The sequence below is a fragment of the Urocitellus parryii genome, chromosome 15 (genome assembly GCF_045843805.1).
Source record: "Urocitellus parryii isolate mUroPar1 chromosome 15, mUroPar1.hap1, whole genome shotgun sequence".
Taxonomy (NCBI): domain Eukaryota; kingdom Metazoa; phylum Chordata; class Mammalia; order Rodentia; family Sciuridae; genus Urocitellus; species Urocitellus parryii.
The window spans coordinates 18,680,861-18,705,103 of record NC_135545.1 but is presented as its reverse complement, the minus strand read 5'-3'; the positions used below and the strand labels follow the sequence as shown (position 1 = coordinate 18,705,103).

At 44.9% G+C, this 24,243-nt stretch overlaps 2 protein-coding genes across 6 annotated transcripts in view; one reads left to right on the top strand and one right to left on the bottom strand.

Moving 5' to 3' along the window:
• The window catches only part of Ankrd27 (ankyrin repeat domain 27), a 52,697-nt gene extending 33,742 nt beyond the window's left edge, over positions 1 to 18,955 (bottom strand). For 4 of the 5 annotated variants that reach the window (XM_026391269.2, XM_026391270.2, XM_026391267.2 and 1 more), the window contains exons 1-3: positions 18,854 to 18,955; positions 7,760 to 7,891; positions 888 to 998 (exon numbers count right to left, since the gene is read on the bottom strand). In XM_026391269.2, coding sequence (XP_026247054.2) covers positions 888 to 998; positions 7,760 to 7,861 — 213 coding nt within the window. In that variant the 5' untranslated portion in view covers positions 7,862 to 7,891; positions 18,854 to 18,955. Of the gene's footprint in view, positions 1 to 887; positions 999 to 7,759; positions 7,892 to 14,634; positions 14,721 to 18,853 lie in introns of all 5 variants that reach the window. The other variant, XM_026391266.2, reaches the window with a different exon arrangement.
• A 1,097-nt stretch (positions 18,956 to 20,052) lies between these two features.
• Positions 20,053 to 20,766, top strand: Rgs9bp (regulator of G protein signaling 9 binding protein). Its single transcript, XM_026391191.1, has one exon. It carries the CDS (start codon positions 20,053 to 20,055, stop codon positions 20,764 to 20,766), a length of 714 nt encoding a protein of 237 aa, XP_026246976.1.
• Positions 20,767 to 24,243: the final 3,477 nt, after the last annotated feature.

The following is a 24,243-nucleotide window of genomic DNA, read 5'->3' as shown; positions in this document are numbered from 1 at the left end:
AATGCCCAACTGTGATCTAATCGTGAGGAAACACCAGATAAGCCCATACTGAGGGATTCTGGAAAAAAAAAAATGTCATGAAAGACACAGAAATGCTGAGGGGCTTCTCCAGATGAAAAGAAACTAGAAAGGCTAATAACCAAACACCACGTTTGATCCTGGGTCTTAAAAAGAAAACTGTTTGTGTGTGTAAAAGGGCATTATAATGAGCCCAATGTGTAAGGACAGTGAATTGCAGAACATTCTATCAAGGGTGAGTTTTCCAGTTGTGATCCCTGCACGGAAGTCACGTAAGAGAATGGCTATTGTCAGGGAAACACCCTGCACTGCCTTGGAGAAAAGGGCGCAGTGTCTACAACATCCTCCCACAAGGTTGAAAAAACCAGTACTAACAGGTGTATTGGGCGAGACAGCTAAAACAAGTGTGGCATAGATGGGAACAGCCGGCCACCCTGGGAGGGTGTTCGAGGGTTCTATGTACTCAGCTCAACTTTTGGTGGGGTTGAATTTATTTCAAAATAGAGTTTTTTAAAAATAAAAATATTCATCCCCTATGTCCAATTTTATAGCCAATGAACCAAGGGCCTTTCAAGGGTCCTGGGAAGAAAGCTCACTTGGACATAGACCTTGCTCAGAAAGGGCTCAGAGACTCCCAGGAACAGGCAGAGGAAGCCACCTGGCTCCTCCGGACCCTCCCAGGGGGTCTCCCCTCACCTCGCCTCTTTCCTCCAATGCTCTACCACAAAGGTGCGGTCCTCTTACCCAACCCAAAGGCTGCTGTGTGTCTCAAAGATGTTGCTTACCACAACAGATGTGCAAGGCCTCAGCAGGATTCCCTTCCCTCCCCCAGCCCCAAATACTGAGTCAACAACCCAAGAAATGAGTACCTTTCCATTTAAGGTCTGAAAATGTCCTTCCACTGGTATCAAAATGTAGGATTCAAACTGACAAGAGGACTGAACACTGCTTGATAGGCTTCCTTTACAGGGCACTAAGACCTGGAAAAAAATAATGACAATAAACACTAGAGAGAGATGCCATTTATAGCTTCTGCAGCACAGCTGGAACCATTACAGGAACCCACTGGCAGAGACAACAGCCTCGCTTGCCAAAGTGGCTGCAGTTGCACCAAGCTGAGTTCATTTGTTGTGGAGATGATGGAAGCAGATGCTCCCCACCCAGGAAGAAGCAGGCTGAGGACAACACCAGTCCTTTTCCAAATCCAGACTCAGAGGCTGGTGGGCTTCATTCCCCTACTGGATGAGTCCCCCAACTCTATTCCCTGCACAACCACATGCAGATCTGTGCTTGGCTGACTCACTTTTGAATAGGAATTTCAGACTCAAGTGTACCTAAAAGGAAGATGACCAAAGCAGAGAAGCCCTACAGAGCCAAACTCCTATGACAGTCCAGTGGGCTGGGCACCATTCCTGGTCATATGCTTCCCAGCCATGGCCCTGAACACAAGACTGGTCCTTGTTCCTCAGTTCCTTCCAACAGAAGTGCCCAGCATACAGGTGTGCTGAGAGAGTCATGCAGGCCACAGGACACACTCAGCCCTGGGCTGGCACATAACCCGACCCTGGAGGGCCACTACTCCTCTGGAATCAGAGGTGCCCTTTCCTTATCTTACTCAGCTATTAGAGCAGGACACAAGTCCTTGGGGTTTAACTTGTGGTCCCCAGAGAGCTGAAGGGCTATCGAGGAAGCCACCAGCAATCAGTCCCGAGTTCACTCCAACATGAGATGGCTGCCAATTAAGGAGCTGATTCCAGCCTGAGACAGAGATATAAACACCTCCTGGTCCCTCTAGAACTAAAACTTGATGATTCAAATGGGTTAAATTTCAGGAGATGTCACAGAAATATAGAGTAGGAAACTCCAGAGAATGGGCCCTCCACCAAAACAATCATTAAGCTTAGAAAAAAGCTATCAGAAACCACAATTCTGGAACTCCAGACCCTGATCAGTACACTTAGTATGTGAGAACCCGGCCACCAAGACATTCAAGAGTGGAAACATAATGTAATGGGTATCCAAATACCTACAAGCAAGCTTTACCAACTGTGAACCGTGTGCCAGTCTTGCATTCTTTAAAGGTAAGAACAGAGGCTTCTTTTTTAGCAACCTCATCTTAGGTAGGCTTGTGTAATCTGAGCTGGGGCTCCCATTTCTTGAGCAATGCTATGTGTCAGGCACTGTGCTGAGGGGTTCAGAGAGCTATCACTTCAATAACTGCCTAGGTAGGGTAGTTTCAGCATTATCCCCACTTTACAGATAAGGAAATTGAGGCTCAGGAAAGTTAAGTAACTTGTTCAAGGTCACAGCCAGTGAGTGGCATAGCCATGCTATAGACTCCAGCCACCTCCCTGGAGGCCCCATCCCACTGCCCCCTGGAAGCCGGTGCTGGAAGCACAGCTCAGTGCCCATGAAACTCCATCATCATGGGCTTCTTCAGTTGGTGAGAATGAGCAGCATGGCCATCTCCCCTCAGAGGGACAGGACAATTCCTCACAGCAGAAAAGGGAAGCACTTGCTGATGGGAGAAGGAAATCCTGTATGTGAGGAGACCTTGTAAACTCAAAAAATTCAAGACTACGATCCAGATGTACATTTAACTACCAACCTCAGAAACAGGGTCATGTTAAACACCACCACAGAGCACAACTGGCAAAAGGCAGAATGCAGGAAAGTACGGAATCAACATGACCTGTTTTCTTCTGCAAATGATGGCAAAGAAAGAAAGGAAAAGGAGGAGAGGAGAAGCTATAATTCTAAAATGCTGAAGACTACTTTCACAAGCCTAACACATGTCAAAATGGGGTCAAAATGCGTCAAATTTTACACCATGAGCATACATAGTTCGACACAAGAAAAATTAGGACAAACAAACTTAAAAGACCAATCGGTCTATATAATGTGCAGCTCTCCTTTGGATTGTGATCTAAACAAACCAACCATAAAACAAAAGCTAGGAAAAAATTTGGGGAAATTGAAGTGACTATTTGATAATACTGAAGAATTATGGAGGATTGTTTGAGCTATGATAATGGCATTAGGGCTATATTTTTTTTAAAAAAGTCATGCTCACTTAAAAATATGTTCCTAAAAATATTTATAGTTGGAAATCATATGTCAGCCTTACATAATAGTCTGGGATTTGCTTCAAAATAATCCAGGGTTCAGGGTAGAAAGAGATGGAACGTGACCAGCCACTAAATTCCCATTTGTTAAAGCTGAGTGAAGGACACGTGGGGCTCATTATGTTATCCTTCCTACTTTTATGTTTGAAATTAAACATAATAATCTGGAATTTTAATTAAAAATTAAATAGAGGAAGGCCCTCAACTTAGAAATAAGAAACAAGGCTCCCAGGGGTCTCATGGCTGCACAAAAGAGCAAAGAATCTGAAGACAGAAGAGTAAGTCTCACAGGGACACGAGGGGCCAGTCCTGGAGGCATGTAAGGCCTGAACAAATGGCCTGAATGAAAGACCCACACCATCCTATTCAAGGAAGGGCCTTCATCTGCCTTTGCAGAACCGGGCACTCCTGGCATGCTCGGAGAACTCTTCCCTACCATCCTGTTCTCTCGTTTACACGCAGCTCCTCCTCCCCAACTTAAAGGAAGCCTGTTGGCTCCTGCTGCGCTGAGTCCCACTGCCCAGCCTGCTACTCAATGTGCAGTCCATGTTTGTTCAGTGAACAGGGGCCTCCCGATTTCACAGAACCCCTCGCCCAAAATTTTCTGATAGACAGGGAAAAGGGTTCCAATTCCTCCCATTCCAATGGAGAGAGGCCCCTGCTGCCCAGAGCATTTCACTATAAGCAGAAGCCAAAGCCAATCTACCTCTGTGGCCAATCTACCTCCATCAGAGTCCTTCTGAGACTGGGATGAGGAAGCCCACCCTGAAGTAGGTAGCAAAACAGCTATGAAGACACCTAGGGAGGTAGGGTCCTCCACTCAGAAGGTGCTGCAGGGAAGTCCTAGAATAGAAGGCAGGGAGTCTAAGCAGCCTGTGGAGTGTAAGGTCTGTGTGTAGACCACAAACTAGAACCTACTCACTTCAAAGTTTAACAACTTTTTTGTTGTCCCTTTACAAAGACTTTTAAAAATAACAGTAATTAAAGAAGAGAAAAAAGAATAAAAATCAAGAATCTGCAATAGTGATACCTACTCCAGGGTACCCTCCTGGTTCCCCAAACTGGATAAAACACTCCACTGGAGCCTGTGATGATGACTATCCTACACTCATTCTTCTAACCATCAAATGGCCTGTTTCTAGAATTCCCTGAATGCCTCCTGTAATTCCCATTCATCCACGTAACCCAGGAAACCTTGCTCAGTGCCTGGCACATTACTGATGCTCAGTAAACTTTTGCTGGTTGAATCTACACTAAATGAATCCTAAGAACTAGAATGAGAACCTCAGTGCCCTTAGCTGGGCTGCAGAAGATTCAGCTTGAAAATCAGTTCCTGGGAAGCTGGATACCATGTTGTTATGTTCCCAGGCTAATCCTCAAAGCCTATTTAACCTATCATTAAAGGACATCAATAAAAGATCAAACTTAATCTCCTTTTGTAATTTTTATTTTTCCTAAGAGTACATGGATCCACCCTCTAGCACACCTGGAGAATCTGAAGGATCTTCCCTCAGCAGCTCATGGACAAGAGCCCCAGGGATACAGGCCTGCCCAACACACTCTGAGGAAGACACAAGTGCATAATTAGCCAGATGATTAAAGGCAGGGATGCCCATTTGAAGAGTGTAGAGTGTCACAGGCTCCTGTGAGTGGAATCTGGAAGAGCACTGGAGAAGGAACTTCTACTGTGCAATCAGAGAGCAGGTGACAATAGGAAGGAGATGCCACTGTCATGAAAGGGGGTCTAGAATGAAGCCAACTGGAGCAGCAGCCGGAGCAGGGTGGGACAGCAGTCAGGCTGCACACTCAGCCCCACATACAAGCTGGTGCAGATCAGCAAAGGATGAGGTGGCCCACCAGCTCCCTATAGAGGGATGAGCAGGGGCCATTAATCCTGAAGACAAACATTTTTTGAAAAATGGGCTCAAATTTTTTTAGAGCCCAATAAAAACTGATCACAAGGCAAGATTCCAGGACAGTCATACTTGGTCCCATGGCCAAGCTCCATGGAAAGAAATTCAGCATTCACCTGCCAAGGCCACGTCGATCTCTCAGAAGTGACAGAAAGAATGAGTGCCCTTTCAGAGGCCATCAGAATATTCTATTTGGTCATTCAACCAAGAGATGGACTCAAGCACAACTACAGACTGGACAGGGATGTGCTGGTGGCCCCATCACATGGACAGGGGGCAGGAGAGAGCCACTGCAATCTGACCTCTCTGAGCATGCCAGGAGAGCAGCTCCTTCCCACTGCTGACTTGGGCTGGGAGGCCGGCCTCACTGACTCCCAAAGGCCAGAAATTCAGTGTCACTCAATACAGACCACAAGTAGTTAGGGGATCCTATGGGTCTCGGGAAGGGCTGGAGTAAGGGATCCAGGAGACTGGTAAGATCATGAGATAGCAAGTTAAAGGAGAATCTTCCATTCATTTGTGTACCTGAAAAGAAGATATCAAAAGGGCAAAGTTCTTATTCAAAATTTCCCTTCTGATAGGTGGCACACATCCATAATCCCAGCAACTTGGGAGGCTGAGGCAGGAGGATCGCTAGTTTGAGTTTGAGGCCAGCCTGAGCAACTTAGTGAGACCCTGTCTCAAAATAAAAAAAAAAATTAAAGGCTGAGGGTATAGTTTGTTGGTAAAATGCCTCTGTGTTCTATCCTCAGTGCTGCATCAAAACAAATAAAAAATAAAATTTCCCTTCTGAATCTCCCCGTTGAAGTGAACTTGAGTAGGATTCCATTACTTGCAGCTGAAAAAGCACCTATGAGGTGAAAGGAACTGATAAATGTTGGAACACTCTCAGGCTTCAGTCAGCAAGACAACTTACAAAGAATTTACTGAAAAATCAAGGAATACCACAGTGACATTTATAAAAAGCAAAACAAAGTTATATATGATAAAACCCTCGGTGGTGCTTAAAAAAATAGCATTAAACAGAGACAAGAAGAGAGAAATGATTCCTGGTATTAAGTCAGGTCCTCCCTGTGACATGGCCACTCAGCATCTGGCCCCCTTCCTCTGCATAAGTCCCCCTGCAGTAATGAGTATGTATTTGCCCAGGGTGTGACTGTCTCTCTTGCTAGAATTTAAGCTCCATGAGGGTAAAGATGGTCATGGGGACTGGGTGCAGTGGCATGTGCCTATAATCCCAGCAGCTTGAAAGGCTAAGAAAGGAGGATCTTGAGTTCAACGCCAGCCTCAGCAACTTAGCAAGGCCCTGGGAAACTAATTAAGACCCTGTGTTGGGGCTGGGGTTGGGGCTCAGTGGTAGAGCCCTCGCCTCTTACGTGTGAGACCCTGGGTTCAATCCTCAGCACCACATAAAAAAATAAATAAATAAACAAAATAAAGATATTGTGCCCATGTATAACTAAAAAAAAATTTTAAAAAAGACTCTGTCTTTAAATAAAATATAACAAAGAGCTAGGGATGTGGCTCAGTGGTTAAGCACCCTGGGTTCAATCCCTGGTACAAAAAAAAAGACAGTGACGTGTTTTCCTATTTTTCACTGAATTCCCAGCATCAAATGTACTGCCTGGCATGTGGCAGCATTTAATAACCACTGTGAGATGAACAGATGACAATGAATGTCTATGGTGAACTTCACTGATATTTTAATTTCCTTCTTTGGAAATAGCTATATTCACTATTTCTTTTAATAACAAACTATGACTTCTAAAATCCAAAGTAAAAAAAGTTCTGGTGAAAATATGAATCACAAAATGAATCATAAAAACTGGAAGGGACCTGAGAAACCACACTTCTGAGGACAGAGGTCAGGAGAAAGATAGTTCCGGTTTTGCAGAAAGGAAGCCAAGAACCTGAGGCCAACCTGAGCTAATCTTACTTCTCCTCCTCAGATGCCTAACGTGCCTGAGTTGAGTCCCACCAGGGGATAAGTGGAAGCACAGGTATGAGACGACACATGAAAATAAGACCACAGACGTCTCAAGCAGAGGGCACACAACAAACGCATTCAGCATGCTGCATCCTGAAATGCTGTCTAAAGATGGTCTGGGGGCCCAAGGACCAGGAAGACCTGCCACCCGGGGCCTGCCTGCCCTCCTGGCAGCAGATGTCCACACCACAGCCTACGTTTCTCCTCCATGCTTCTCCTTCCTCACTGGCCCTGTGGGCTTTTGAGGTTGTGGCCTGTTATGGAAGATCTTCCCCTTTAGGAAATGCCTTTCAGATTAATAAGAGCTCACAGATTTCGTCCCCTCATGGGAGTGAGCACCCATCTCCTAACTGATGAGGTCCTGAGGAGGAATCTGACTCTGTCCTTGAGAAGCCCACAGGTAAATAAGAGAGAGAGGTGAGCACCTATGATTGCAGCACCGTCTTGGGCACTCCATGAAAGGGCACAATTCATCACAAGTGGGAGAGGAGCCCTGGGAGAAGGGATCACTGGGCTGCAGCTGCAGGAGGCTTCTTCCAGGGAGCAGTTCATGGCAGCCCCTGGGGCTCATTCTCACACTGGGCACACTGGGCAGGATGTGGAGGTGAAGTAAACCCAGCAGGTCTGTAACAGACTCCCACTATACTTCCCCTCCAGCCACCACATCCGTGGCATCACCAATGCCCAGGGACAACCTTCAGGATCAATGCACTTACTATGCCATGGATTTGGGCCACCTTACTGCACAAGTCAGGGCGCCACTTCTGAAGAGCCAGATAGAAAGGATTCTTCAGGAGATCTTCATCATATAGAGCCATATGGACTTCAGAAAGGTCAAAGTGAGTTTCCTGGGACAAGAGAAGAAGCAGCAGCAAATGACCACCTTCAGATTTATATATACCACATAAAAGTCTTCATCTAGTTATTTCTTTTTTTTTTTTTAAGTGGTGCTGGGGATGGAACCCAGGGCCTCCAACACGCTGGCAAACCCTCTACACCGACTAAGCTATACCCCCAGCCCTTCATCCTTGACACATACTATTCTGTTCAACACAGGTATTTTATTTATTTATTTTTAAATTCTGCTCCACACTTTAACACTCCATCAGAATTATCAAATGTAATCCACCAATTCCCTGATGACCTATTTAGTGTTTAAATGTGGAAACTGTGTTCAATGGCTCTTATTAAATTCCAACTTGCAGTAAAGCCTAAATGTCTATTTTCTGGACATCCTACTTGACTGTCACTATGATTCTAAAGATACCCATAGACTTTCTTTGGGTGGGGGGGGACCTTGCTATGTTGCCCAGGGTGTTTTGAACTCCTGAGCCAAGTGATCTTTCCGCCTCAGCCTCCAAGTAACTGGGACTACTAGCATGAGCTACCACAAGGCTCATGTACTTTTGATGAAATATTTAAAGCACATAGAAAAGTATTAGGTAATAACACAAATCCACTACATAGAATTACTATATCATAACATTTTGCCATATTTGCTTTTGGGGGGTTGGGGGCATACTGGGGATTGAACTCAAGGGCACTCAACCACTGAGTCACATTCTCAGCCCTATTTTGTATTTTATTTAGAGACAGGGTCTCACTGAGTTGCTTATCACCTCACTTTTGCTGAGGCTGGCTTTGAACTTGCGATCCCTCCTGCCTCAGCCTCCTGAGCCACTGGGATTACAGGTGTGTACCACAGTGACTAGTGGCCATATTTGCCTTTTAAGAAATAAAATATACCAGAGTAAACTGGGATTCCTCTTTAGCTATCCCCCATCTCATTTTCTCCTCCCCTTTCAAAGGTAACTATTATCTTTAAGTTGATGTACAGTTTTTCTTGCCCACGTCTATATGCCTTTAATATGTACATATTGAAAAACAGTAAAAGTATGGTTTGGTGGGTTTCAAAAATAGGAAGAATGGTGGAGGACCGAGAATAGGAGGGAAAGAGAAGGTACTGGGGACTGAAATGAAGCAAATTAAATTCCATGCATGTGCAATTATGTCAAAATGAATCCCAGTGGGGCTGGGGTTGTGGCTCAGCGGTAGAGCATGTGCCTAGCATGTGCAAGGCCCTGGGTTCAATCCTCAGCACCAAATAAAAATAAATAATAAATTAAATAAAGATATTGTGTTCAACTATAACTAAAAAGTAAATATAAACAAATGAACCCCACTATCATATATATAGCTACAAAGCACTAATAAAAATAAAATTTAAAAAATGACGTCATACTATTACAATTCTGGAACATACCCTTTTCACTCAACATTATGTTTTCAAGTTCTCTCCATGCTGAGTCACAGCCTATATTCATTCACTGATTTTTGCTATACAGTATTCTTTTTTTAACTGTGTTTTGTTTGCAGTGATGGGGATGGAACTTGAGATCTTATACACTCCAGGTGTTCTACCACTGAGCTACATCTCCAGCTCCTATATAGAATTCTTTTTTTTTTTTTTTTTTTTTTTTTTTTTTTTTAGTGAGAGAGAGAGGGGGACAGAGAGAGAATTTTAATATTTATTTATTTTTTCTTAGTTCTCAGCGGACACAACATCTTCGTTTGTATGTGGTGCTGAGGATCGAACCCGGGCCGCACGCACGCTAGGCGAGCGTGCTACCGCTTGAGCCACATCCCCAGCCCCTCCTATATAGAATTCTTGTAAGTGAATGTGTCACAGTTTATCTAACATCCCATATTTAAGTTGCTTCCACCTTTCAGTATTATAATCAATGGCGCAAGAACACCCTTATAGCCTTGTATGTGTTCCACACACTGAAGCATGCCCCTAGGAAAAGCACTAAAAGGTGCAGTCACCTGCAATTGTGGCAGATGCTGACAACACAGGACCACTTTCTACCCCCATTCCCTTTATCAGGTCATACGCTGACCAACATTCCTTGTATCATCAGATTTGTTGTTGTTGTTGTTGTTATTTCTTGGCCTTGTTGGGGATACAGCCCAGGGCCTTACCCATGTTAGGCAAATGCTCTACCACTGAGTTACATCCCCAGCCCTTCATCAGATTATTTGTCAGTTTGTGCGATGGTCTGAAGGTCTAGGTTCCCCCAGTGTATCCTAAACTCTGGGTGATGGTATTTGAAAGTAGAATCCTTGAGTGTGATTAGGTCACAAGAGCAGAGCCCTCATGAATGGGATCTGTGCTCTTATAAAGAGGCCTGAGCGCTCCTTAGCTCCTTCTGCCCTGTGAGTTAGAGAAAAGACAGCCATCTAGGAACGAGGAAGCACCCAGCCCTCATCAGACACTGAATCCACTGTGCCTGGATGATCTTGTACTTCCTAGCCTCCAGAACTGTGATAAATAAATTTCTGTTGTTTATAAGATGCCCAAGCTGGAGGGGGGGGGGGTTGTTGCAGCAGCCTGAAGGGACTAAGACAGTCTGTAAGTATAAACTAGAATGCACCATTTTTCTCTAATGAAGTTAGAAAAATGAAAATTGAGAATTAAGTGAAGTCAAACATCATTCTTCATGTTCTATAAATTGCTTTATGTCTTTTGCCCACTTTTGTAATGGGTTGTTGGCCTTTTTTCCCTTATGATTCATAGTTATGTATATCTCTAGATAGTAAATATGTTGTGAATATCTTCTCCCAGCCTATGACTTGATTTTTTTTTAAGTGGAGGGGTGGTGTGGGGGGCACTGTCTAGCTATGTTGCCCAAGTTGGCCTCAAACTTTTTTCCTCCTGTCTCAGCCTCCTGTGTAGCTGGAATTACAGGCACAAACCACTGCTTCCAGCTATGACTTATCTTTTAATTCTTCCAAATTATTGTTTTCAGAAATAGTTTATTTTAATATAGATGGATTTGCTAATCTTCACCTTTATGGTCAGTACCTTTTGGATCTTAAGAAATCTGCGCCTATCCTCTGGCATACCCCTTTGCAAAATGAATTCACTGTTCCCCCTATAGAAGGGGGAGTCTATTTCCCTGCCTTTTGAATCTGAGCCAGCTTTCAACCCATGACCTGCTTCAGCCAACACACAGAAGTGATGCTATGTGATTTCAGAGCATCAAACTTGAGAGGCCTTGCAGATTTCACTCTGGTTCTCTTGGAACACCAAGCCCAGTATGCTCGAAGGAAGCCCATGGGATTAAAGACCATAGGAGTGGGGTGTGGGGGGCACATGGTCCAGACAGCACAGCCAACTCGCCAGCAGATGCAGCCACACCAGCAACCCCAGGTGAAACCACCAGAAGGCCCCCTAGCCACCCCACAGAAGAGTGGGAAGTAATGAAATTGGGGAAGTTTTAAGTTACCAACTTTTGGTCAGTTTGTTATGCAGCAAAGACTATCTGAAACCACATTCTTTCCAACTTCAAAGCCTTAAATATACTCCCTATAATTTATAAGAATCTTAAAAAAAGTTTTTCATATCTTTCAGTCTTCAATCCATCTGGATTTTATTTTTGCATATACTATAAATTAGGAATTTAAATTTATTTTCCATATGGTAAACCAATTGTCCCAATTTTTTGAACATTCTCCTTTCACATTGGTTGATACTGCTATCTTTGTCACACTTCAATTCCCATGCGTGTATGGCCTGTTTCTGGGTTTTAAGAGTCTAGGCCAGCACTGCCCAATAGAAATACATGATAAATACAATTACATGTACGGCACATATAATTAGATATGTAATTTTCTTGTTCGTTTTGCTTTGTTTTTTTGAGATGGGGTCTCACTATGTCACCCAGCCTGGGCTCCAACCCACTGAGACTCAAGTTATCCTCCCATTTGAGCCTCCCAAGTAGCTAAGACTACAGCAGGAGGCTATCATGCCTGGCACACATGTAATTTAAAATTCTCTAGTAGGCACATTTAAAAAGAAATAGGTAAAATTTATTTTAACACACTTTTATATCTTTTTTTCTGATACTGAAGATTAAAAATGGGTGTTCTGCCACTTACCTATATCCCTCACCCCTTTGTTTATTTATTTATTTTATTCACAGACAGGGTCTAAGCTGTCGAGGCTGACCTCAAACTTTTGATCCTCCTGCCTCAGCCTCCTGAATAACTAGGATTACAGACAAGTACCACCATACCAAACTACATATATTAATATACCCAAAATATTAGATTTTCAGCATGTAATAATTATTTTTAAATTAATGATATATTTTACAACTTTTTTACTCCTGCAAAGTTTCTCAATTCATACTAGCCACATTTCAAGTGTTCAATAGTCACATATGGCCAGTAGTACTAGACAAAGCAAGACTACATCCTATCTCACTTAACTACAGCTTCATATTAAGCCCTGATATCTCACAGAGAAAGGCCTCCTCCTGCCTTATTGTCTTAAAATGTCTGATTATTCCTCATTCTTTATAATGAATTCAAATCAGGTTGTCAATTCCATGAAAAAGCCCATTGAAATTTTTATTGGAACTGCAGTTAATTCATGGGCTGGAAGGTCAATACATTTATAATAATGAATCTTATCATCTACAAACATGGTACATCTCTCCATGAAGGTCTTCTTCTATGTCCTTCAATTAAAGTTTTTCCATAAGGATCACATATAAAACATATACAACTTTTCTTTCTTTTTTACTTGTAGTTGAACACATGCCTTTTATTTTTTTTTATGTGGTGCTGAGACTCGAACCCAGGGCTTCACATGTGCTAAGCAATCACTCTATCGCTGAGCCACAACCCCAGCCCATATATACAACTTTTATTAGATTATTTATATAAGCTATGTAGATTTTGCCACTGTTGTAAATGGTTTTTTTTTAAAAAAACTAAATTTATTTTTGTATACCTTTTGAAAACAAAAGCCAAATAGACTTTTATCCGAGTTGATCAAATAAGAATCAGTGAAGAACACACTGTCACCTTCACAACTGTGACTTCTGCAGCCAGAGTTGACCCTGATGTGATTTATGGTTGAAAAAAGACTTCAGATCAATGTTTAACTCACTTTGGGAAACAAGCTATTTTAAGGATCTTGCTGTCTGTGAACCACTATTGCTGCTATTTAATGTGAACACATGGTAGAAACATTCCACAACTGATCTTCCACTGTCCGGTCAGTGTGCTACTGAGTTATCAGAAGGATAATCCACAAAATGGGCAGAGAAAAAGAGATCAGATTTGTAACCATGTCATTCCACCTATCTGAGCCTCCACCTCAGTATGTGCAGTGGAGAATCTGCCTGCAGGATCCTCACAAGAATAATTTACATGTCACCTTCACTATTTTTGACATACTGCAAACCCATGAACCACCAGTTACCCAGTTTCTGCTGGCTCACGCGGTGTCTTTGTAAGAATTAGAAAAGGGCACCTCTATTCCCAGTGCATGCAGTCCTGTGCCAGGGCACAAGGTGTGGTAAGCAACTCAGAGGCTGTGTATCAGGCCAAAGTTTGCCAACTCTGCTGGCCAAGTATCCCTGACCAATGAATAACTTGCACACTTATACATAATAGTTGTTATTTAATATGTTCCTTTAAACATCTCCTTCAAAAAAAAAACCCCACAACATTAAATAATCATTTCCCATAAAGAGAAGATAATCTCAAAAATTTCAAAACAATTGATGTTATTTAAAACCTTACTAGAGGGTATGAGGCTGTGGCTCAGTGGTAAAGCTCTTGCCTAGCATGTGTGAGGCACTGGGTTTGAACCTCAGCACCACATACCTAAATAAAATGAAGGTATTGTATACATCTACAACTAAAAAATGTATTTTAAAAAAATTTTAAATGTTAAAAAAAAACTCACTAGAAGCTGGGTGCAGTGGTGCACACCTGTAATCCCAGCTACTCAGAAGGCTGAGGCAAAAGGATCACAAGTTCAAGGCAAGCCCTGACAACTTAGTGAGATCCTGTCTCAAAATAAATAAAAAGGACTGGGGATGTAGCTAAGTGACAGAGTGTCCCTGGGTTCAATCCCCAGTACCAAAAAAACAACCACCCACCACAAAAACCCCACCTTACTAGATACTGTTGCCAGTTAGAGCTTCTGGGTTGAAACCTGAAGCCTTCTCTCAATCATAAAGAAAAAATTAGCAGCTATCAGAGGACACTATTACTCTTGATACAATCAGATGAACGAAATATAAATGAAAAATCAAGTTACTGTCTCACTATGTAACAATATTCTCTAATGCTGCCTTGGGAAGACACCAGAACATTTTGCTTAAAGGCATTATGAATTCTATCCTTGATAACTAAAGAAAAAACAGCGATAGGGATGTAGCTCAGTGGTAGAGCATTTGTCTAGATACGCAAAGCCCTGGGTTCAATCCCCAGCACGGGGTTGGGGGCGGGAGGAGAACCCAGCCACCATTTGTGAATATCCCTGTTCCAGGCACTGATAACTTTTATACATCCTCATCCCATTTTAATACTGAAAATAACTCCAGGTAAGATATTATTAGTCCCATGTCACATATGAAGAAACTGAGATTTAGCTAGCTCCTGAAGGTGGCACAGATGTCAAAACTTATTCTAAAACTTGTCCCTTTAACTACCTTGTCCATGATGTAAATATGCTTGGAAAGGGGTTATTTCATGAGCCACAAATAGATAGGAGCCATGCTTTATTTACCTGGATGACAGCCACACAGGCTCCACACCAAATCTCTTTTATCCATCCATAGCTGTCCTGGCTGCAGACTCCCTGGGGGCTGGGGGCTGCCAAAAGGAAGCCCCTGAGCTCTTGCAAATCCTCTTAGGAAGAAGAGTCTAACATAAAAATGGCTACAAATAATCCCTTCTTGGGCCCTAGGGAGAGCTGTGCACCAGTTCAGGTACTTTACTGTTGAATTCAATTATTACTAGAACCCAGATAATCCTTTCATGAGTCCCCAACAGAACAACTGAATGATGCAATTTTGCCAGGACAGTCACAAAGAATAACATTTTTCATGGTTCCCAACACAGCTGGTTCTATCTGGCAGAGTGAAAGAGTAAAGGTGCTTTGGACAAAAACCATGTGAGAAACTTGATGCAAAGTACGATCAGACTAAAGCTGGGAAAGGGCACTCCTGCTCCTCAGACAAGGTGCTGGCAGAGCTCCAAACCTCCATTCCCAAGACGAAAGTGTCAAGGGAGCGCTTCTGTGGAAGAACTAACAAACCAGCTGGGAGGAAGGGACAGAGAGAAATAGGAGCAGCACAGAAAGGGGAACAGGTGGAGAGGGGGAGTCATGCCTGGCAGGGACAACATAGGAACCAAAGGTTTAGGATGCAGGGACAGGTTCCATGTGGACACAAAAACCCAAGAGTAAAATTTTTTTTTTTTTTAACTAAAGGAGGAGATGAGTCCAAAGAATCATAAGAATCCAAGCAGAAGACTGGAGGCGGAGGTGGAGGTGGAGCTCTCAGTGGTAGAGCACACACACACAAGGCCCTGGGCTCATCCTCAGCATCACAAGAAAAAAAAAAGGAAGAAAGAATCCAAGCACAGCAGGTCAGAGGGGGACAGAACAGCAAGGAAAAGGAAGGCCCTGAATGCCACATCAAAACATTGAGGTCACACATGTGAAGTGTGTAAGCACACAAGTTTCTTTCTTAGCACTGCTGCTTGAGCAGAGAGAGCTTGCTGTTATCTTCCCAAGTCATCTGCTTTCTCTTAGACATCAGTCCCCCGGTCACCAACACCTGAAACCCTGTCTGGGAGGATTCAAAGAGCTCTGTCCAGCACTGTCCTCAACTTTTCTGTCCTAGAGTCAACAATATGCAGTAATCAAGTACAATCCCGGGGTTAATGTCAAAGTTCAATTGATATATATGGATAACTGCTTAAAATTATTTAATGCTCTGATAAATTTATTTCCAAGAATGAGCATTTCATTTTAAAATACACACACAAATAAAAACAAATTTTCCTTATAAAACTGGAAAGTGAATTCTCTTAGAAAACTCCTTTAAAAAAACAAATAGCATCCCTGCCTGAGCTCAAAATGATGGCATCATTTACAACAAATCCAGTGCAATTGGTTAGAGATACCAAATACCCCCAATGTGAGTTATCAAAGTTACTCTATGAATAGGAAAGACATATGAGGCCTCAAATTAGTATGGGCATTTGGGAAGGCAGTGTGCACACTCATGGTTTTGTGGTCTTCGACCACCCTGCCAGTCCGGTTAAGTCTGGGTAGTCAGGAACCATCTGGTGACAGAGTGCAGCTTGGCTCAGCAGAATCCAGCACAGAGAAGTCTCTACCTCCCAGAGATGCACTCCCTGCCAAAATCTCACCCTTGTGGCTGCTTCCATCCTTCCAGGCCCCTGACCAAAGACTTTACCAAGCACAAATGATGAGCAACATTCTCCAGTTGGTTTAATTTGTGATTCCAAAAGAGAAGGGGAAAAAAATTTCTTTTCATCTATTTTTAATACCAGTGGAAGCAACTGGATGATGTAATGTATGCTGTTATATTCACTTATGTCCTTCTGGCCTGTAACATTTATGGATCCTGTCCATATTTTTCTTAAAGCTCCACTTTAAACACTCAGCCCTGCATCTGGCTCACCTTAGGAAGGAAGCAACTATTTATCTAATTGAACAAAATGATAGTGAGGTGTTAAGAAGAAACTCAAAAAAAATTCAAAAAATAAATAAAAAAAGAAGAAGATCAACCTCTCAGAGAGAGATCATCTCTCACAGGATCTGGAAAGCCACTGCCCTTAACAGCATAGGTGAGGGGCTAGCCCAGGCAGTAGCCAAGCAGGCACAAAGGCAAAAACCCCCAAACAAACACAATGACAGCTGGAATGTGCAGCATTAAGAGAGGGAGAAAAGTCTCATGCCTAGAAGCAGGGTGGGACCATGGAGACAGCAGGCAGATTTGGAAGAACACAACCACCTCTCAGAATGACACCCAATCAGACAGGCACAGGAGCCCACACCTGTAATCCCAGATACTTGGGTAGTTCAATAGTAGAGCACTTTCCTAGCATGCATAAGGCCCAGAGTTTGATCCTTAATACCACAAAAAAAGGCGGGGTGAGGAGAATGCTACCCCTCACACTGCTCCTAGAATTGCAGGTAGAACCATCATTCACCCATCTCTCTGCCAGTATCTTGGGTTAAAGGGCAGGTGCTCTAAGGGCTACTTCTCAGTATCTCTCAGATATGGAAAGAACCTCAGGGCAAATGAGGACTGAATTTTTCTGGATTAAATCCTTTCTAGGTCTGGTATCATCATGTAGTCACATTCCTCCGCAAATCTATGAGAGGCTGAAGTTATTGGACACGAGCCAAATGCTGGCAACTAATAACCATGGAAAGTGCAAACAGGGCAGATGCCACAGAAACACTAAACAGCACATGGATGCACCAATAACAAAGATCCAGCAGCTCCCATATAAAGGCAAATAGTCCAATAGGTATATGGAGGCACAGCCAAGATGGTGACCCCAAACCCTATGCAGATACTACTGCCTGCTTTCCCAGTAAAGCTGCCTGGCAGTATTATTTCAGGTGACAAGTCAAGGGTGGGAAGGCTTTATTGCCGATAGACGTTGAGAAGAAGCACACACTCCTGCTCCATTCTCTTATCTCCTCCTCCAAAGCCTAAGGCTTCTGCCTCCTGGATTTCCTGAAATTCAGCAAAGTGATCTTTCCAACAGTGAGGACTCTGTTAGGTATTGAAAGCCTCTCACAGCAGGCCTCGGCCCACCTTTCTAGCCTCCTCATCCTTGGCTGTTCCCAAAGCTCTCCAAACAGATGGGTTTTCCCTTCTTCCACTCATTTTGTTCTGAAAACAACCCCAGGGCCATTGGGTGACTGAGACCCTCCTCCCCAGTGAATGGCCAAGGGCCAGAGCGCCCAAGCTCTATTCCCAAATAGCCCGCGGGAAGGTTTAGGGACAGACTGAGTGAGAGCAAGTCCTAGGACTGACTCAGCACTCCAGATCCTCTTGAGGGTCACAATACTAAGGCCCACGTAGGAATCTCAAATTGCTCATGTTCACTGCTATATTCTAGGGCCAGCGGGAAAGGTGTAATATTTCATCAAAACAAGGCCCTCTCTCCATGAAACCCATAAACTTTGAAAATCTCAGCTCACGTGCACCCTAACAGTCCCCCAAGTCTTGCAACCCCTCGTTCCCTTAAGGTCCTAAACCCACAGTGAAGATGTACCACTTGCTCCCACCACCGCCATGGGCCGCGAGTGCCCACATCCCCTGCACTTCGAGCGGCAGCCAGAAGAGCAAGGCTCGAAGAGCCAGCGCGCCGCTGGGCATCTTCAACGACTAAACTAAACAGACCCAGAGTTTGGAACATCTCTTGGTGCTTCAGAGTTTTCCTCCAGTAATCTTCACGTAGGTGGGCGAGGAGACCCCGCTCCAAGAAAGGCAAGCAAGCAGAGATTCCCCGCTCTGCTTCCGTCGTCTCCCAGGACCACAACTCGCATCCCCAGCCTCCCCCTCCCAGTCCCCCCAGGCCGCTAGGAAACCGCGGAAGCGACTCCACGCGTGAGCTACCGTCCCCGCCCACTACCCCAAGTTCTAGCTCCCCGCACCCCTGACCCGCCGGCCTGTCCCAGACCGCGGGGGTCAGAGGACGCATTCTTCGCACCGCCCTCCCCTTCCCTCTCGACACGGGAGCGTAGTAGGCACAGCGCGCCCGGCTGCGGACCCGAACGGGAGGAGGCGGCCAGGGCCGTCCGGGGCCCAGAAGCCCAGCCTGGGGCGCCGGCTCCGAGAGAAGGGAGCCCCTCCCCCTTCGCACTCCCGGGCCCCGCCCGGCCTCAGGGCCCCGAGGCGACGCGGTCCCGAGAGAACGAAGGCTCGAGACGAGACAAGCTGGTGGACACTTACTTAAGAGGCTACATAGTTTCACTCCCAGCCCATCTCTGGGCTGCGGCAGCACCTCCCAGGCCCTCTGTTGGGACCTCAGTGCCCACCACCCCGTGCGGCAGCTCGGCTCCACAACCCACCCCTTTACACCGCCGTTGGGCGGAGCCGCTCCTTAGCCCGCCCGGTCCAATAAGCGGCCGTCCTTATCCAGAGTGACGTGTACGTGAAGCAATCGTTGAGTCCGGCCCAGCCGGGGGTGGTACTCAGGCAACTCACAGCGCTTCCTACTCAGAGAAGCCCCGCCCAGAATCAACGACTGCGCGTGCCCAGAATGGAAGGGGCGGGCCCGAGGGCAGGTCTGACACTAGGGGTGGGGTCCAAGCTAGCTTTTTGAAAGGAGGCTGGACTGCGAGGGGGAAAAAGAACCCCGTGGGGAAATTGTCCCACCGGGCGGATTGCTAGTCGCTGCTCGCTTTGCGGGACTTAAGTACCCAGTCTTACGAGGCGCATCACTTTGTTGCCTAGAGGATCTGGGAGTCACTGTCCTTGGGTTCTAGTCCCTTCGCTTGCATGGACTCTGCATGAACTAAGCCTTCTTTTTACCCAGTTCTTCTTGACTTAGTTTCATCATCTGCACAATAAAGAAAGGTTGTAACTGCTGGTCTTAACACTCCAGAACTGTAATGGGGTACAAAGGAGGTAGAGATGCTAGACCACACGTGACTTCCCCGAGCGGGGCTCCGCCTACTCCTGGTCCAGGGGGTGGAAGCACACTGCGAGGACTGGGGTGGGCGGGTCCTACGAAACCCGATCCGGCTGCCCTTGGCAGCGACTAAGGCTAATCGCACAGCTGGGCGGCCCGCTAGCCCTGGGGTGGTTCTAGAGGAGGATGGGGTCCGCTCTCCGAGCTTCTCAGGGAGCCGCTGGAAAAGCAAGAGTCGTGCAAAGATAAGTGTGTGCCTCGGAGCGCGTCTGGAAAGAATGAACAAGCGAATGGGAGGCAGCTGACTCAACTCCCTCTCCGCGCTGGGTCTTTGGAGGTGCAAGTCGCGAGTCCTTGGAGAGCTTTGTGGCTAGCTGCTGAAACGCGGAACGAATCACGGGCCATGAAGAGTGTTCGGACCGCTCACCTCAAAGGTGGCATCTGGGCTGGCAGCGTCCTGCCGCGCTGAAGGTGTGAGAGGAGTGCGGGCTGCTGGATCCCGACGGAGCGCACCACCATGGCCAGAGAGGAATGCAAGGCGCTGCTAGACGCGCTCAACAAGACCACCGCTTGCTACCACCATTTGGTGCTGACCGTCGGCGGCTCAGCGGACTCACAGAACCTGAGGGAGGAACTACAGAAGACCCGCCAGAAGGCGCGGGAGTTGGCGGTGACCACTGGTGCCCGGCTGACTGTTGCGCTGCGCAACCGGAGTCTGGCCGCGGAGGATCGCGCGGAATTTGAGCGCCTCTGGGTGGCCTTCTCTGGTTGTCTGGACATACTGGAAGCCGACATGCAACGCGCACTGGCGCTGGGAGCCGCGTTCCCGCTGCATACGCCTCTGCGGCCACTTGTGCGCACCGGTGTAACTGGTGATTCCTCCCGGGTAGCAGCTCGCGCCTTGAGTGCCCGCAGCCTAAGTCACCAGGCTGAACGCGATTTCGACGTCTCAGATCTGAAGGAGTTGGAGCGCGAGGTCCTTCTGGTGGGCGAGATGATCAACGACATGGAAATGAAAGTCAACGTGCCGCGTTGGACAGTACAGGCCCAGCAGACCGCGGGCGCCGAACTACTGTCCAGTAACAGCATGGGCGCCTCCTCCGTCGGCGCCGTGTCTGTAGAAGAGCGCTCGAGATCCTGCAACCCCAGCAAGGCCTTGGCTGCTACTCTTTTCAGCGCCGTGCTGCTGGCGGCTGTGGCCCTAGCCTTGAGCGTGGTAAAGCTAGGTTGACGCCTGACGGCCACCCCTACCCACTGCCTGCAGCCTGCTCCCTCCCCGGGAACAAGATTCAAAATGGGCTTTGCAGTCTTGCCTGTTAAGGCAAGCAGCACAAAAATACCGTGTGCGCATGTGTATATGCATTTCTATCACACCTCTGCCTGGGCAGGACATGGTTTTCTTTTGCTGGCCCGGAAGGAGTTAACTTTGCTTGAGCTGTCAGGGCATTACCGCTAATATCTGCAAGAGCTTTATTCCCTATTAATAGAAACGATCCATAGTGACCCCGGATTCCTTTGAGTTAATAGGTTAACGCATGTGCTACTGGGGCGTCTTCACACGGAGTCCAAATTTGGTGCCCCACTCCTGCAGGCATCTCCCACTCTCTGCATGGGACAGTTTGGAGAAGTGGGTGAGGTGGTATGAAGCATGAAGAGGGGGGTGGTTTTGCTGTTTGTAGGTGGCTGATTTGTTTCCTGGACAAGAAACGAATTGCAATAAGATGTAAGCAGGTATTATTATTATTATTATTACCTCAGTCCTTTGGGGCCTAAATTTAAGAAAATGTGCAGTTAGAAGTTCAAACAAAGTGCTTTCTTATGGCCCAGTTTATGGCAGTTGATCCATTAGTCACCAAAAGAGATTTGGGGTCTTAACCTCCCGCTGCTGTACAAGATCTGACCCTATTTAGGAAACCAAAGAAAGTAGTTGGTTGAACCTGCTATAGCAGGATTGGGCCCAACACACACACCTGCCTGCCAAGAAGAGTTCTCCCCAGCCAGCCTTGGATGGTGGAGAAAGAGGATGAGGAGGCTTTGGGAAAGGCCACATGCTATGTAAACAAGCACTTTCTCCTTCTCAGGGGCTTATTTTTGATGCAGAACTAGACCAGAGTGTTTGATCCTCCTTTGAGGGAGGGCAAGAGAATCCTCTTTGAAGCACTTAATCCTATTTATCCTCGGAATTTGCTTGCTAGCCAATAGGATGGTTGGCTTTGGAGGGAGAAGGACTGGTCCCTGACCCCTACACTGTCCGGTCATGTGGCATTACTGGCCCACAGAGATTTTGAGTCAATGAGCTCTGACACTGGGTTAGAATATAACTGCTTTAAATTGAAATTTAAGAAGCTTTAAATATATATATGTGTATATATATTTAAACATATATATGTATATAAACATCTTGAAAGAAAAATAACATTACCACATCATGTACCATCAAAGCTGTTTTTTAACATGAAAGCATTGGACAACGAATTCATATGTGCCAATGAGTCAGAGGTCTTTATGTACCCTTAGGTTACAAGATAAGTAACTGCACCTATTTTTCAAATCTATATTCTAGAATACAGATTGAATTTTGAGGTTGTAGGATCAGTACTGTAATCACAGGTTAATGTAAGAAGTAAACTGTCTTTGCTTCTTTTGATCCATAAATAAGGAAATGTGGAAAGCACCCTTGGTCCCAGGCAGGAATTTGCCTAAATAGTGCTGTCACCTCCTGCTTGGGGTCCAGAGAAGCTCTGTCACTTCTTGGGGACATGAGGCTGAGAAAATAGATGCATTCAACTTTCTAGATAATTTAGGACAAAATCAAGAGATTTTGGTTTGGCTGAAAACCAACACAGATTTTTTTTTTCTTTCTCACCCCAGAAGTGAGAAAGGGGATCAGGTGGAAGGATTGGCAGTTTTCCACAAGAGCAGCTTGGAGGGCCAAGGGACAGAAGCAAATAGCAGCTGGATTCCTGTCTGGGCACCCAATCCTGAGGACTGCTCCTTATCCTCTACCCTAGCCCAATTTCACTCCTTTTCAACACATAAATTCCAGCGCCGGGTAGGGAAACAGAATCTGTTAGCTTATGTCTGTGGTCATGCTTTTAAAAAACCCACAAGGTCTTAAGCTGACCAAACCTCTTATAACAATTGCTAAGAGAAGCTCCTTCTGCTTCACTCAATCTGGATGAGTCTGAATAGGGGCCACTTCCAATTCTCTTGCACCTGTCTTGCCAGGGTGCTTTTGGAGATGACTTAGAAAGATTTTAAATTTCCCACACACAACACAACATGAGTCTATCGCCCTCTCCCTCTCCCAAGCAAGAGAATGCTAGGACACTTTGTAAACCAGTGTTGAAAAAGGTCCCTAAAAAATAAGCCCTAGGTGCTGGGGCTGGGGTTCAGCAGTAGCACACTTGTCTGGCATGTATGAGGCACTGGGTTCAATTCTCAGCACTACGTATAAATAAATAAAGGTCTATCAATAACTAAAAAAAAATTTAAAAACCAAAAAGCCCTAAAGATGTTCTGCCATTTCGAAGACTGCAACCTCTATTCTTCTCAGGGTGTTTTGGGTCATGAAAGAAAAATTCAGTAGAACCTGTTTTAAAAACAATCCATCTGCTGTTTGGTAATCCGCTGAGAGTAAATAGAGCAAACAAGTTTCCTTGTCACTCCTTCCATCCATTTGCCAGTTCCTTGGGTATTATAAGAGCAGTCAGATGTGCACCTGCTCTGAGGATCTCTGCTCAATGAAATTAGTGATGAAATGTTATAAAAAGAAAAGGCTGAATTACAATAAATATATTTATCCTTTGGGCTTGTTAACCTATGGAACTTCAGCTATGACAAATGCAAAATCACTTTCTGCCTTGTGCAATAGATTGCTCCCTGCCCTCTTTCTTTCTTTTTTCTTTTCTTTCTTTTTTTTTTTTTTTGGTAGTGGGGATTGAACCCAAGGGTGCTTTACCACAGAGCTATTCATCCAGACCTTTTTATTTTCATTTTATTTTTTAAATTTTGAGACAGGGTCTTGCTAAAGTTGCTAAGACTGGCCTCAAACTTGTGATCCTCCTGCTTCAGTCTCCAGAGTCGCTGGAATTACAGGCGAGTGCTAGCCACACCGAGCTTCTGCTCTCCTTTTCTATATACAATTCAAAAGATTGCTTTTTGATAGAAGCCTGACTTAATTTTGACATTTGATACTTAAATCATTTCTTTAAATAATAAATTTAAATAAATTTAAATTTCTACTATACCATGATACAATGGTAATTTTTTTAAAAAAAAATCAATAAAGATAAGAACTTGGAATGTCAAGGCACCTGTCAGGAGAACTATGTTTTCAGAAGAGTAAATTCTAAACTACTGCTATTAGTAAAATAAAAATAATTGTAATCAGAATATTTATAGGAGAAAAATGCCTGGCATTTAAATGCCACAAAGGGAAATATTTTTGTGTATAAAATTAGAGCATTTCTTGAAAATAAAACATGATTTATCTAACATTTACAGTAAGCTACATAAATAGCATGTGATATTGAATGACTAAAAAAAGTTGTATGACCCTGAATGACTAAAAAACTAGTTCTGATTGAAGAGGTTTGAATGAGAACCCTGGTAATTCTGTATCCCAGTGTGCACTCTGATTCATTTTTAGCTACTTGGATCCTTCTCAGAATGTGCTCTTCCATTCTATAATGAATGTTTTGTAAGG